The 14,277-nt window shown below is 42.9% G+C and overlaps 1 protein-coding gene across 1 annotated transcript; it reads left to right on the top strand.

Moving 5' to 3' along the window:
• The first annotated feature begins 5,328 nt into the window (after positions 1-5,328).
• Positions 5,329-14,074, top strand: LOC147207274 (low choriolytic enzyme-like). The gene is made up of 9 exons (XM_086106537.1): positions 5,329-5,382; positions 5,485-5,512; positions 5,631-5,678; positions 5,855-5,986; positions 8,042-8,162; positions 9,926-10,104; positions 11,442-11,523; positions 12,917-13,041; positions 13,292-14,074. The coding sequence occupies exons 1-9, from the start codon at positions 5,329-5,331 to the stop codon at positions 13,294-13,296; spliced, it is 774 nt and encodes a 257-aa protein (XP_085962663.1). The 3' UTR covers positions 13,297-14,074.
• The last annotated feature ends 203 nt before the right edge of the window (positions 14,075-14,277 follow it).

Below are 14,277 nucleotides of genomic sequence, written 5' to 3'. Positions count from 1 at the left end.
CGCCTTGTGCTGAACCACCTAAAGAACGTCACCGGACCCCTGCTGGACCCTCTCCAGTTTGCCTACCGGGCAAACAGGTCTGTGGAAGACGCAGTCAACATAGGTCTGCACTACATCCTCGAGCACCTCGACAGCACAGGGACCTACGCAAGGATTCTGTTTGTGGATTTCAGCTCTGCGTTCAACACCATCATCCCGGAACTCCTCACCCCCAAACTTCTCCACCTCGGTGTGTCCCCTACGATCTGCCAGTGGATCCTCAGCTTCCTGACGGGACGGACACAACAGGTGAGACTGGGAGCAACAACATCATCAACACGCACCACCAGCACTGGAGCCCCACAGGGATGTGTCCTCTCTCCACTGCTCTTCTCTCTCTACAGAAACAATTGCACCTCAACACATCCAGCTGTCAAACTCATAAAGTTCGCAGACGACACCACGGTCATCGGTCTCATCAAAGACGGCGATGAGTCTGCGTACCGCCAACAAGTGGAGCAGCTGGAGCTCTGGTGCAGCCGACAACCTCGGGCTGAACACGCTCAAGACTGTAGAGATGATCGTGGACTTCAGGAAACATTCTTCTCCACAGTTGCCCCTCACACTATCCAACTGCCCTGTGTCAACCGTCGAGACCTTCAAGTTCCTGGGAATCACAGTCTCCCAGGACATGAAGTGGGAAGTCAACACCATCTCCATCCTGAAAAGGGCCCGGCAGAGGATGTACTTCCTGAGGCTGCTGAGGAAGCATGGCCTGCCACAGGAGGTGCTACGACAGTTCTACACGGCAGTCATCGAATCAATCCTGTGTTCTTCCATCACGGTTTGGTTTGGGGCCGCTACAAAAAAGGACAAAATCCGACTTCAACGGACAGTTAGGACGGCGGAAAAAATCGTTGGCACCACCCTACCCACTCTTGAGGACTTGCACACTGCAAGAATCAAGACAAGGGCACGGAAAATCCTCCTGGATCCCCCGCACCCTGCCCACCACCTTTTCCAGCTACTCCCCTCAGGCAGACGCTACAGATCCATGCGCACCAAATCCAGTAGACACTTAAACAGCTTCTTCCCTCTAGCCATTAACTCCTTAAACAGTCACTGACGTAGTCACTCTTCTTGTACTACAAATACTGCTACTGGTTACTCTAAAATGGTTCAATGATCTGTTGTTTACGATGATACTAATGCAGCGTGTTATACCGGAGACAAATTCCTTGTGTGTTCTACATACTTGGCCAATAAAGATAATTCTGATTCTGATTCTGAAGTGCCTGTATTTCATTCCCATTCTCCAGGTCAGATCGATTTTGGCTTGGTCGTGCCTGTCCTGTATTGAAAGCTGGCAGTTTGGTACATCGCTGAGTCCCACAGACCGCAATGATATTGATCTTCATTGTTTTTATTTCACCGCATTTTAAATCTATTTGACTGTGGATCTGTGCGCGTGTAGCTGCTGCTGCATCTGACATAGAATGTTTTTTACGCTGATTGGCTGTCAGCAATGTGCCGTCGCAACCAAAAGTTCACTTGAGTCTACCGAGGCTAAATGGGTGTCGGAGAAAATTTTTCATCACAATAGATGTTGCGATCCAGACAGTGCTAGGAGTGTACGGTGGGAGTGACTATGCAGTACCTAAACATCTATAGAAACTGAGAGCAAGTGAGAGGACAGACGAGGATGTCAACAAAGACACAAGGGTTGTCCATAAAAATTAAGGATGGGTTCCACATGAGATAACTATGTTCCATAGACGTCTACAGAGACATGCTTATGTATCTGTCGCCACGCATGGACGGTCGTCAGCTTTGGTGTCCTGGAGTTGCTGTCAGAGCTGAAGTCAAGTCCACCTTGATCGAGTCCAAGCTGATTTTGAGTCACAAAGGTCTGAGTCCAAGTGAAGCCCAAGACAATGAGGTCTGAGTCCAAATCCAAGTCCAGATGACATCAAAAGTAAACCTAAAGACAGAAAAGTACTGTTGTTATAACTACAAAATTACAGAAATGTCATGAATGTTCAAATGTTCAAAAATCTTCTTTGATGTAGTAGTTTTGGGACTCACTGGGGAGTTGAACGAGAAAGAAAGACAAACATATCCTCTTTGTCGATTTGATGTTGCAATAATTAAATTGTCTCCCCAAACGTAAACCTGTCTCCGTGATTGTACCGACTCACTGGTAAATGTTTTCATCCAGATAAATGACCATACACACACCACAGAGTGGGCTGGAGGAAGGATTTCCTTTGTCTTTAAAACGTCACACCTCCAGAGGGCATTTTCATCTTGAAAAGCACCAGCAGGAGCTACAGAATCAGCCTATTGCAAAAATTCACGTTGAGGCAATTATAAAGATTTAGGTTCCTTTTCCTCCAGGCGATGTCAGGGTAACTTGGAATAAATGGAAGTCGGGAGCACGTTTGTCCCCACATTTTCCACCGGAAATACGTCATGAACTGCCGTGCATGTTAGCTGCTGCCTGTCAATCACTCATGGTACACTATTGCGCATGTGTGACATAAAAAAAACAAAGAGGAGCTTACTACACAGCAGTTAGAACTTCTTTGACTCAGAGATGCTAAATTTGAAATTGAAAAATATTACCATGTTTTTTTTTGGTGGGGGTTGGTAAACACTGAACAGCAAACGGCGGCGGTGGTGGATCCAGTGCTTAGCATGTCGACCTCACAGTGCAGAGGTCGTGGGTTCGATCCTCGGGTCCAGCCTTCCTGTGTGGAGTTTGCATGTTCTCCCCGGGCCTGTGTGGGTTTTCTCCGGGTACTCCGGTTTCCTCCCACATTCCAAAAACATGCATGACAGGCTGATTGAACACTCCAAATTGTCCCAAGGTGTGAGTGTGAGCGCGAATGGTTGTTCGTCTCTGTGTGCCCTGCAATTGGCTGGAAACCAATTCAGGGTGTCCCCCCCCTACTGCCAGAAGACAGCTGGGATAGGCTCCAACACCCCCCGCAACCTTTGTGAGGATGAAGCGAATCGGAAAATGGATGAATGAATGAATGAATGAACAGTAAACAATTTTGTAGCCCACACTGGTACGTGCCAGAGACAGTGTAATAGTGAGCATATAAAGAAAAAAGTGCGCCGAACAATATGAAGCCACACCACATTCCTCTTGCATGGAGAACAGCTTGCCCGTAAATGCTGTCTCCAGAAGTCAAATTTCAATAAGTCATTCATGTCCGGGCAATTTGCAGTCTTCATAATTGACTCACACCTTGTGGAAGGTCAAAAGCAGCTTCAACATAATCTTCGCATACCAAGACAGTTTAACTGTTAGATCTCCACCTATTTGCCAAAATTGTGGACTGTCTGGAAAAGGAATCGTGAGAGACCACATGTGAATGTAGTCAATACACAGGTGCTGTTTGGTGTGGACATAAATGAGTTGTAAATAATGCAAACAGAGAAACAGTGACGAAAATATGTCCTCCAACATAATGCGTGAAAATGATTCCAACAATGTTTCAAGCACATTTATCCTTGATATATGACAACTGATAGATTATTTGGTGCATTTTGTTGTGATCCTGACAGCAAACACACTAATGTATCTTCTATTATACTGATGCTTGTTACCAAACTTCCAGTATAATTTTTTTTGTTTTAAGTCAAAATTTGGAAGATAATAAAATGAATCGGGGCGGCCCGGTCGTCGAGTGGTTAGCACGTCGGCTTCACAGTGCAGAGGTACCGGGTTCGATTCCAGCTCCGGCCTCCCTGTGTGGAGTTTGCATGTTCTCCCCGTGCTTGCGTGGGTTTTCTCCGGGTCCTCCGGTTTCCTCCCACATTCCAAAAACATGCATGGCAGGCTGATTGAACACTCCAAATTGTCCCTAGGTGTGGGTGTGAGCGCGAATGGTTGTTCGTTTCTGTGTGCCCTGCAATTGGCTGGCAACTGGTTCAGGATGTCCCCCGCCTACTGCCCGAAGACGGCTGGGATAGGCTCCAGCACCCCCCGCGACCCTAGTGAGGATAAAAGCGGTTCGGAAAATGAATGAATGAATGAATAAAATGAATCTTTTTTTTTTGTGTTAGATTAAAAGAAAATTTGTAAAGCCACTCTTTTCTCATTTTTGACTGCCATTTGAAAATGGAGAGAACGAATAATGAATGGATTCAGCAGTCGTAAAAGGTCACACACTATGACGTAATTGTCATCATGAGCAATTACTGCCAGAAACGTCAGAGCCTGTCAGTTCACACTGGTTGATGCTATTCATTCGTGACACCGGAATGGATACTTAAAATGTTTGGATAAAAGCAATGTGTCATATTTACGCATGACGGTGGTATGTAGCAATTGGTGGTCGGTAGACAAAAGGTACAAACCCAATTCTAATGAAATTGGGGTGCTGTGTTAAACATAAATAGAAGTGGATAATAATGATTTGCAAATCACGTTCACCCGATATTTTATTGAATACACTCCAAAGGCAAGGTATTTAGTGTTCAAACTGATAAACTTGATAGTTTATGGCAAATAATCTTTAACTTTGAATTTTATGGCTGCATCGCATTTCAAAAAAGATGGAACGGGGGGCAAAATAAGACTGAGAAAGTTGAGCCATGCCCATCAAACACATGTTTGGAACATCCCACAGGTGAGCAGGCTAACTGGGAACCGGTGGGGGTGCCATGATTGGGTCAAAAAGGAGCTTCCCTGAGCTGCTCAGTCATTCACAAGCAAAGGTGGGGTCAAGTTCACCTCTTTGTAAACAACTACGTGAGAAAATAGCCGAGCAGTTTATTTTCACCCCCACTCACCCATTTCAAATCGCACAGCCACCTTATGTAGCATATATGCAGTTGCACATATGCTTATATCTAATATTTTATATTGCATTCTGTACTGTGTACAGTTCATTTTTCAAATGTATTTTGTGCATGCAAATACTTTATAGTTTTACACTTTCTTCCCTCCAAATTTTGCTGCTGTGAATTGTGAATTTTGCCATTGTGAGACAAATAAAGGTTTTCTTATCTTATCTTATGCTGACTTGGTTGTGCTAAAAAATATAATGGTGGTTGTTATGCCAAATGCGACCTCAAAAATTCCCTTGTGATAAGGCTGCCAAATTAACATAGTTTGTCTGAAACGGATGCACTGGTACAGTATTGCTTCAGAACTCAGACACTCCCTCTTTGAAACCAATATAAAGATGATGAGTTGAGCATCTGCATTCAAGGATCAAGACCCTGCTACGACAGGTACATTTACTCGATTTATTATAAACTTACTCTTGCTCTATCCTCCCAGATTTGAAGATTAACAACAAACGACAACAGAGAGCAATCGTCATTCCAACCATGACTCCAATATTTCCCTTGATAGTCCAGCTGTTGCTGATGCTTCTTTCTCCAGTAAGACTACACACACTTGATAAATATGTGTGAATGACTTTCGAGTTATCGTACCTCGTTCAAAAAATAACTATATCATATAAAATTTACTTTGTGTTTCAGACAGTATCTATGACTGGCGATGACGTAGGCAAGTGAAGCCATTCACGAAACCATTCTACTGGAGTAACTTGACATAGACACGAGAAGCCTACTTGTGCTAATTCTGTGTGTTTTGTGAAATCATGTTCGCTCTTTTCCCCGCCCAGAAAACCTGGGTATCAATGAAAGGATTGCAAGGGCAAATGCTAACACAAGTAAGAAAACACACAACACACATTTCTCAACAACTACATCATTAAACAAAATAATGGTTTGATAGATTTCGGGATTTCCTGTGTCATATTTTAAAAATGGCAACATGCAGACAAATTCAACAAACCATCTTGATTGCTTGACGGAAAATTGCATGCATCTGCTTGTTCTTTGACAGCGACACCTTTGATCCACGGTGACATTGCGATCAATCTGCAAAGGAATGCGGATGCCTGTACAGCCGCAGGATGTAAATGGCCTAAAACTGGGGGTTACGTCTATGTGCCTGTCATTATCTCCAGTGGATTCAGTAAGTCACACATCCCACCTGAACACTTGTTGGTCGTGTGGACAACTGTTGTCACTTCGAAGAATCGTAAATATCAAGAGTGGTGAGATGAATATTATCTTCGGTCAAACCTGACACCTTAGTTTTGAAGTATTACTCAGTACACATAAACATTTGGTCAAATAGAATTACTCTATGTAACCCATAAGCTCGGTTTCCACTGATATAAACAACTGTAAACTTTTCGCTACAACCTGTAAGAACCTTGAAACATCACTTTTTCAATAACAGTTTTTCCAGCTTATGCATTTTTTTAAAACTGTTGCATAGTTTTTGCGAAAGCATAAAGTAAGGTTGCTGATTATATGATTAGCACTTCAACCTGGAGTGAACAAATGATACAAGTACTGTGGACATCTTTTTTCTTTTTCTTTGAACCTGCTGGATGCTTCTAATTTCATTGAAAATGTGTATTTCCAAATGATAACAATTCATGCCGTATCCACAAATGTAGCAATTTAGTGAAAGAAAACAATCTGCTTTTCCTGAAATGCATTAAAAATAAAATCGTCAAAGTTGAGTTTAGCATGTTGACTTGGCACTCGGCAAGCGTTCAAGTTTCTCATGTGGCCCCTCACAGAAAAGTTATTTGCCCACCCTTGCTCTAAATCAAACCACAGACGTGTCTCAATACATTTTGTCATGTTATAATCGCATTCGTTATCCTTCAAAGATGAACCATCTGAACTCACACAGAGAGCAAGAGACACAGAGAACAAAATAGTGCTTTCGAGAATACAATCTCCTGAATTCCCAAAACAAAGTGTTCATTTGATATCCCCGTAATAATAACAAAAAATATACTGTATATAATTTGGTTTTCACAACATGAAAATCACCAAGCAAACTAGCTGTCAGGAAACATCGGCAACCACCACAAGTTCGATTTTTCTGCTGGTGGCCTTTGGAAGAAAAAGTTAAGACACTCCTGCCTCAATCAAAGAAGTTAATCTGTTATTTTTAGATCTAATTAACTCATAAAAACTATCATCATTTTCCTTTTTATGAATGTTGCGATGAACTTCTCACAGGCTTGTTCGAGGAATCTACCATCATAATGACATCATGTTTAAAGTTTCATTTAATTTGGGCCCATTTGCACATATGAGTGACTGATGCCGCAAGTGCTTAAAATGTGTTACTCAGCACTGGCATAATATATCATTTATTGTCTTACTCCCCATATTTTAGTTGTGACTGCCTTTGACGGCATGTGCCCTTCTCTGGAGGTCTTTCCGCACGTTAATATCACAAAACCTCCTTTGGACAATATAATCTTCTGGAGGTGTCCCACTGAGCCAAGCAGTCCTTTCATTAAAGTGAAGCCACACTTTGGATCAAAGTGTTTGTGTGCCACTGTGCACCGGTCTTCTTTGTTGGTGGTCAGGGGCCTTCAGACCTTTGTTCCCCCAACCAGGGCCAGTGGATGTCAGGTTCTAAACTGAACCGAAACATGTTTTGGATTCCAGAAATGCAGGCTCAGACAAAGTGTGATAAAAATATTCATGACACAAAAGCACACCGACAAAGTACAAACTGAAATTGCTGCTCGCAAGGAGCCTGGAAAAAAGAACAAGGCATAAAACAAAAAGCGCTTGCAAAGGAAAGGGGCAAGAGAACACAGAGAATACACAAACGAGACATCAAAAGTCCAATAACGTGAAACCAAAGATCAAGTTCGATACAAAGGAAGAATGAAAATATTTACAAAGTTCTATGACATAACAAGAGCGACTAAGAAATATATCGAAAGGTCTAGAATACAACACTTTAAGCAAAACAGCGAGCGAGCGCAATAATCCGACAAGAGACGAGGCAGCTTGGCAGTCCATCAATACATGGCAAGGCTTGATGGGGAAATGCGGAACAGGTGCGCCTGTTGCAGGGAAACTCCCTTCACTCCAGCTGAAACACAATCAAAACAGACAGAACATGACAGCCCATTTACCATTTACTCTCATAACTGGAACTCAATTGACTCTGTTTTTTTTTCTTGTTTGACATTTGACTCCACAGGCTCCCAAGAGAGCTTAATCATCATGAACAGCTTAATCAGTTTCTACGAAAAAACCTGCATTCGCTTCATGTGGAAGCGCCACTGGCATAGAGATTTTTTGTTCTTCTTCCCTGGATCTGGGTAAGGCGATGCACACAGGGCATTGACTGTCGATGCGATGTTGGTGGCCTTTTAAAATCTGATTTGGCCAGAGAGCGATGGTTCTCATGTTTTTTTAAACCCCCTCATCATTTTATGTCAGGTGTGCCAGAAAAGTTCCCTGATTGGTGTCACCAAAGGTAGATTCCAAATCCAAACTGTCCATTTTGACCTTCGAAATATCCCCTCTGGAGTCCAACACATGTTCACATCTCCATCGCCACAGCCATTTTGACGTTGTCCATGCCTTCAAAACAGGTCTGCTGATTAAGATTAACATATCCTTTATTTGTCCCGCAATGGGGAAATTTACAGTCAGAGTTCAGAAAGGAAAAACACTGGGTAGGGAGAGGGGAAAAAAACACGCTCGAACTATCCTCTTCTGAGGATAATTTAAGTCCAGGATAAAAAAAGACCCAAGCACATAAATAAGCATATGACAGTTACAACAAGTCACAAGACATAACATGTAATGAGAGGGCGGATGGATGGGAAAGGGGGGGGGGGGGGGCGACCGTGACGCAGCTTAACTGACCAGCTGCACGGTCCCCGATGCGCTCTGCAGATAATACTACGTCACGGGGGAAAAGAATCGGAGCGACGAAGACGGTGATAATAAGGATATGTATGCGCGTGTGATTGTCCAGTTGTGTATGTGTATACAGGTCATAGCTGCTTCGTCGAGGTTTGCTCATGAAGACAGTCCCGGCTTATCAGTCCATGGCCGAGAAGGAGGGGGGTGATGGTGGGGGCCCTAGATTCCATGTGTACTTCCATCCAGGGGAAAGGGCCAGATAGCGTTGTTTGTTTTGGAGGGACGGCCGCCAACAATTTCAGACAGCCTTGAGTCCGTGGCCTGTATCTCTCCAATGGCCCCGATCAGCCAAATCCGCAATCTCTTTCCGCAGCGCGGATTCCAACTTCTCCATGTTGTTTTCGATCGTACGGAGTCGCTCCAAAACCGCATCAAATTGCGGTTGAGCTCAGTCACCGCTTGGGTCTGAGTGTTGGACACTCGCGCCAAACCATCCAGAATGACCGGCAGCTTCTTCCCTTCCAATAAAGCCGCTCCCGTCGGTTGAATTTTGCGATAGAACAGAAAGCTGCCAACACCAAACAGCAGCATACCTGTTATCAAAAGGCCGATAATGTAGATGTCTTCCACATCCTCAACGGACAGTATTGATGGGCACGCCATTCTCCACTTTCTCCATGGATCAAGGGCGTATCCGGCAGCAAATGTCCCCGGGGGGCAAGCAAGCTCCCCACTGCCTGCTCTCTTCGTCGAAAAGATTTTGTCGATTGCATCGAGAGACCAGCCAACTAATTCCATGGTTAGTTCTTCGGATGAAAAATACGGTAGGAGGCTAGGAAAAGTTAGACAAAGACTGCACAAAGACTAAGTGGCGAGCAAGGAGAGGGTGGGGGGAGGGCAGGAGCTGAGCAAAAAGCGTCCGCCTTCGTCGAGAGCCAAGCAGAAAGGCTCTGATAAACCCGTTGAATAGAAAAAGGAAGAAATCAGAAATCAGGGCCAGGTCAGGTGCGTATAGGGAGGTTGTCCAAACATGAGTTGTCCTCCCACAATTCTTATCTCTTCTTGTGCACCAAATGAAGCAAAATGCCAGATTTCTTGGCAGATGCACTGGTTGATCAGCTGGCCCACAGAGAGGGCAATTAGGTTTGAAACATATCTTTTGTGACACCAGTACTGCAGCCCTTTTGAAACATGTCCGATATATGCTTAGGTGTTGGTCGCACCTTGGACGTCTGCCGGGTGGACAGGCGATCTCCTTGCAGAAATTTAGCTGTATGAACTTCGGCATTGTGCAGCACGAGGTTCTTCATGCTCTTGGGTTCCACCACGAGCAAGTTCGGTCTGACAGAGATGATCACGTCTTCATAAATTTTGAAAACATCAAAAGAGGTGAGCCTACCTGACATGACCTCATAGAGGCCGTGTTTAACCACACTGAAGTTCGTCAAACACACAAAGTGCACTCAGAGCTACTCCATTGTTTTCAGCGTATTACCATGCAACCGAAGTGTTGCATCATGAAGTAAGATGTATTTTAAAAATATATTTTCACTGATGTCTGGAACCTCATTTGTTCAAACATGATTCATTTAATATTTTTTCCACAAATTGATTCTGATGATCAGTCTTCACATGGCCTATTATTATTATGATTACAATTATGATTATTATAAATACTGTAATTAACTAATCTGAAGTCATGAAAACTGCTACAGGGCCAAGTATCTCCCCCCAACACATCAACTGGTCGAGAACTCAGTTGTACAACTCGACCTCTTCCTCACTTACGTGGTACTATGTTGCCTCAAGATGATGTTGTTTGGAAATAATGAGTTAACATCAGATTGGATCCGTTTCAGTGGGCCTATTTTGTTGAAACTGGAAACCCCAAATGCTTGAAAGGTCTAGTCGAGTCATGTGACTGATTTTCTTAATCGCATCACTCTGTAATCGAGTTGAGGATGACGGAGCCGCAGTCATTAGCTTTTGTCAAGTTCTGTGGCTCATCACAAGTGGAATGGACATGACTGCCAATGTTCGTAACGTTCTCATCAAGGAAAAGTGACGAACTTACCGTATTTTCCACACTAAAAGGCGCACTGGATTATGAGGCGCACATTCACTGAATGGCCTATTTTATAATTGTTTTCAAATATTAGACGCACCGCAGTATAAGACGCAATCTACAATGCATCCACTAAGTGGAGGTACGCTCAAGGAAATGCGTTGCAACAGAACTGTAGCAACGGCACTCGAGTAAAGCGCACCTCAGCAGTCCATAGTCCACTGCTCTCTGCTGTACGCGCGAGCACGTATGCACATGGTTCAACCAATCAGCGCCGACGCAACCCACGTCACAGATCAAAAAAGCTTTGAACAAACGACAACAGCTATGATAGCTTAGCTGTTGAGTGGCATTGCTACACAACGATCAAATGTCAGTAAAACTTATTTAATAAAGCAGCAACACAGCTCACTTAACCAACAGCAAGTTAGAACATTGACTCGTTAACATTGAACTCTCAACTGCGTAACCCGATCGCCGTAAGTTTGACCTCTGCGTCGTATGCATGTCTCTCGCAAGGAGCCATTTTGGGGACGACGTATTACCGTAATAACCATACACAAGGCGCATCGGATTTTAAGGCGTGTGAGATTTCTTCGATTTCATGCCAGATAGCGTAACATCATTTCACTGTTGTGTTCTTGTCTCCTTCTGTGTGCAGGCATGGAACACAACTTTGAGAAGGAGGAGACGAATAACTTAGGTTCTCCCTATGACTTTAACTCCATCATGCACTACAACAAGTGAGTGTTTATCTACTGTGAATTATGTTGCTCTCTCGTCATGCATCATGAAGAAGAATAAAACATATAGAAACAGCACAAGTGGGTGGCCCAGTGGTCCAGTGGTTAGCATGTGGACCCATGACAGTGCAGAGGTCGTGGGTTCAATCCCTTCCCATTCCAAAAACAATGCATGTGAGTGTGTGTGTGGATGGTTGTTCGTCTGTGTGTGCCCTGCGATTGGAGGATAAAAGCAGATAGGAAAATGGATGGATGGATGGAGGCAGCACAAGAATACAGGTCACATTTTTTTGGAGGGAAATTTTATTTGTAAAACTGCCCAAAAAAACATTGACTTAGACTCTCATCCAAAACTCCCTGTTGCCTAATCACAGGTGTATTCGGAAATGGGTTAGTCCAGAATTGGAGGACATTTTGGCTTGAAAATTCTTGACAGATGAACTTTCAATTATCTGATTTTCTGCTACATATTCATCCATACTCGGTAAGAAACGATTAATCGGGAGTAACAACTGGTGTATGATAATTTTCATGCTGGTGTGAGCCTCGTTTTGCCTGTTGCTGGGGAAACACCATTTCCAGATCTGTGATGGAGCGACTCCCCAAGCAGTGGGGTGCGGTCCCTCCGATGACATGTTATCTTCTTGGGAGGGGTTAAAGTCTGATGCACAACCTTGCCCAGCAACAAAATTGCACAGCAACCCCTTTCCAGATAGCAGGATGTGTGATACAAGTTAACAGTTAATCATAACATACAAGTTAATACTGTTAAATGTCCAATTTCCACCACAACTCTCGCTCGACTGGCACTGGCAAGATAATAGAGCCTGTGGTCTTTATTTCTTGGAATTAAAATGCAAAGAATTTACCCTAAAAATAAATAAGAAAATCATTTGTCTTCTGTCTACATGGAAATTATTATTTGTTTTCTGCACAATTAACAGCTTTGCATGACTAGTCTATATGTGTCACGTTCATGGCGGTGGGTCCCAAATAAAGCAGGCGAGAAGGAGGAGCAGGGTGGACTTGAGGAATTGTATCTTAAACAAAGAGAAAAACTAAATCCAGAACTCAGAAATGAAGAAAGCAAAAATCCAAAGAAACAAACATAAACCATGGCTGAAGCTAAAAACTAACTGTGACCGTAGCATGATCGAGAACAAGTGCGAGAACATGAACAAAACATGAGCTAGAAACAAACATGACAGGAGCAAACAAACAATGACCCGACACCGAGTGGTCGTGCCCAGAGTCCTTTTTAGCAACTCATGACATCATGACCAACAGTTGTGCAGCTGCAGGCAGAGCCCTACAGAGCCACCTGTTGGCCACAAACAGAACCATGACAATACTTTATGCAAAGCTGTTGATTTTGATGTCTCCTTTCACACAGCTTTGCTTTCTCCAAAAATAAACGACCAACCATCATCGCCAGAGGTAACCCTAGCCTGGTGTTTGGTCTTGCAAGAGAGATGAGCAGCAATGACATTGCACGTGTCAATGCGCTATATGGATGTGGTAAGTTTAAAACCACAGGTGTGTCCATATGTGATAACACAAACTTGCAGTTAACATAACTTCTCATCTAATTTATTTTGCCTTGTGATGAAACCTAAAAGTAATCAAACTGAGATGTGTTCTAATCTGACCGATAAATAAAAAGTGAATATTATTTTCATATTTAAAACATGAAACATTTTATATGAACAAGTATCAAATAATTTAGTCATTTAATCTGTTAATAATATTCAATTGGGTTTCTTTCCAGATTAATAAAGAATAGAGGGCAACGGGTTGGCTGTCATATTCGCCCAACTCTTACTAAAGCTGACAACATTGGTTGTGTGAACAAAATGAAGACAGAGAAATACACGCCTGTGTTCGCTGGCATCTACACTTTCTGATTACCTTTGCTTTGCTTTTCGCTCTTTTCCTTTTTGAACAGTGGCGTACTGCTGTATTTGCCAGGTTAAGATACATGTATTGACTCAGAAACTAAAAAAAACAAAACAACGATCAAGTCTACAAATGTGTATCTGTAACCAGTGTTGTACGTATTAAGCGTTCACTGCCTTTGACAAGTGTACTTTAACACAGGGATGGGTGGAGGTACGTCTGATGCTACTCCACTGTAAATTTTGGACATATACACAATTTTACTCATGCGCAACCACCAATAGATGACATTTTAGATACAGTATGACATCAGCAGAGTTTGTGAGTCCACTGGAAGAAATGGCTGCATTTTGTGCAACCTCACTTTTTTTCTACTGCTGATTACAAAAGAATAGAAAAAGGTAGAAACTACTTTTTTTAACCAATTGAGAAAAGTCTGTTCTTTTATTGATTAGTTTGGTGTATAAACAATAATCGACCATGATATCCTGTGGGTCTTGAAAATGTTAAAAAGCTCTGAAATGTCTGGCAGATGTCACTTCAAAGTGGAACGTATCAAACAGAGAGGTGTAAGTAAAATAAAATAACTGAATTGAAATGAAATAGTGGTAGCTCGCCAAAGCAACTTAAAATGGCGTCTCTTCTCTTGACTGGCAAGTGGGCTTTTCATTTGAAATGTTTTTCTTTTCTTTGGTGTATGTCTCCAACATCATGACTTTTTAGTGATGTTCAGTACATGGTCAATGGAGATAATTGCGAACCAATAAATAAATCTGATCAGACATGTTGTGTATTTGTATTAATGGTGGGTATTTCCTTTGCGCTCGTGTTCGTGAATTCGACATTGTTTATCAATGA

Source organism: Hippocampus guttulatus, chromosome 3, assembly GCF_054856545.1.
Source record: "Hippocampus guttulatus isolate MCC_2025c chromosome 3, RoL_Hgut_1.0, whole genome shotgun sequence".
NCBI lineage: Eukaryota > Metazoa > Chordata > Actinopteri > Syngnathiformes > Syngnathidae > Hippocampus > Hippocampus guttulatus.
This window is presented reverse-complemented; position numbering and strand designations above follow the sequence as displayed.

What these genes read in the sequence shown, in the direction of transcription:
- LOC147207274 (XM_086106537.1), top strand. Translation starts at nt 5,329, where the DNA reads ATGACTCCAATATTTCCCTTGATAGTCCAGCTGTTGCTGATGCTTCTT. An exon ending in CATTATCTCCAGTGGATTCA is followed by an intron (nt 5,987 to 8,041) that starts GTAAGTCACACA and finishes TTGACTCCACAG; the next exon opens with GCTCCCAAGAGAGCTTAATC. An exon ending in TTCTTCTTCCCTGGATCTGG is followed by an intron (nt 8,163 to 9,925) that starts GTAAGGCGATGC and finishes ATATATGCTTAG; the next exon opens with GTGTTGGTCGCACCTTGGAC.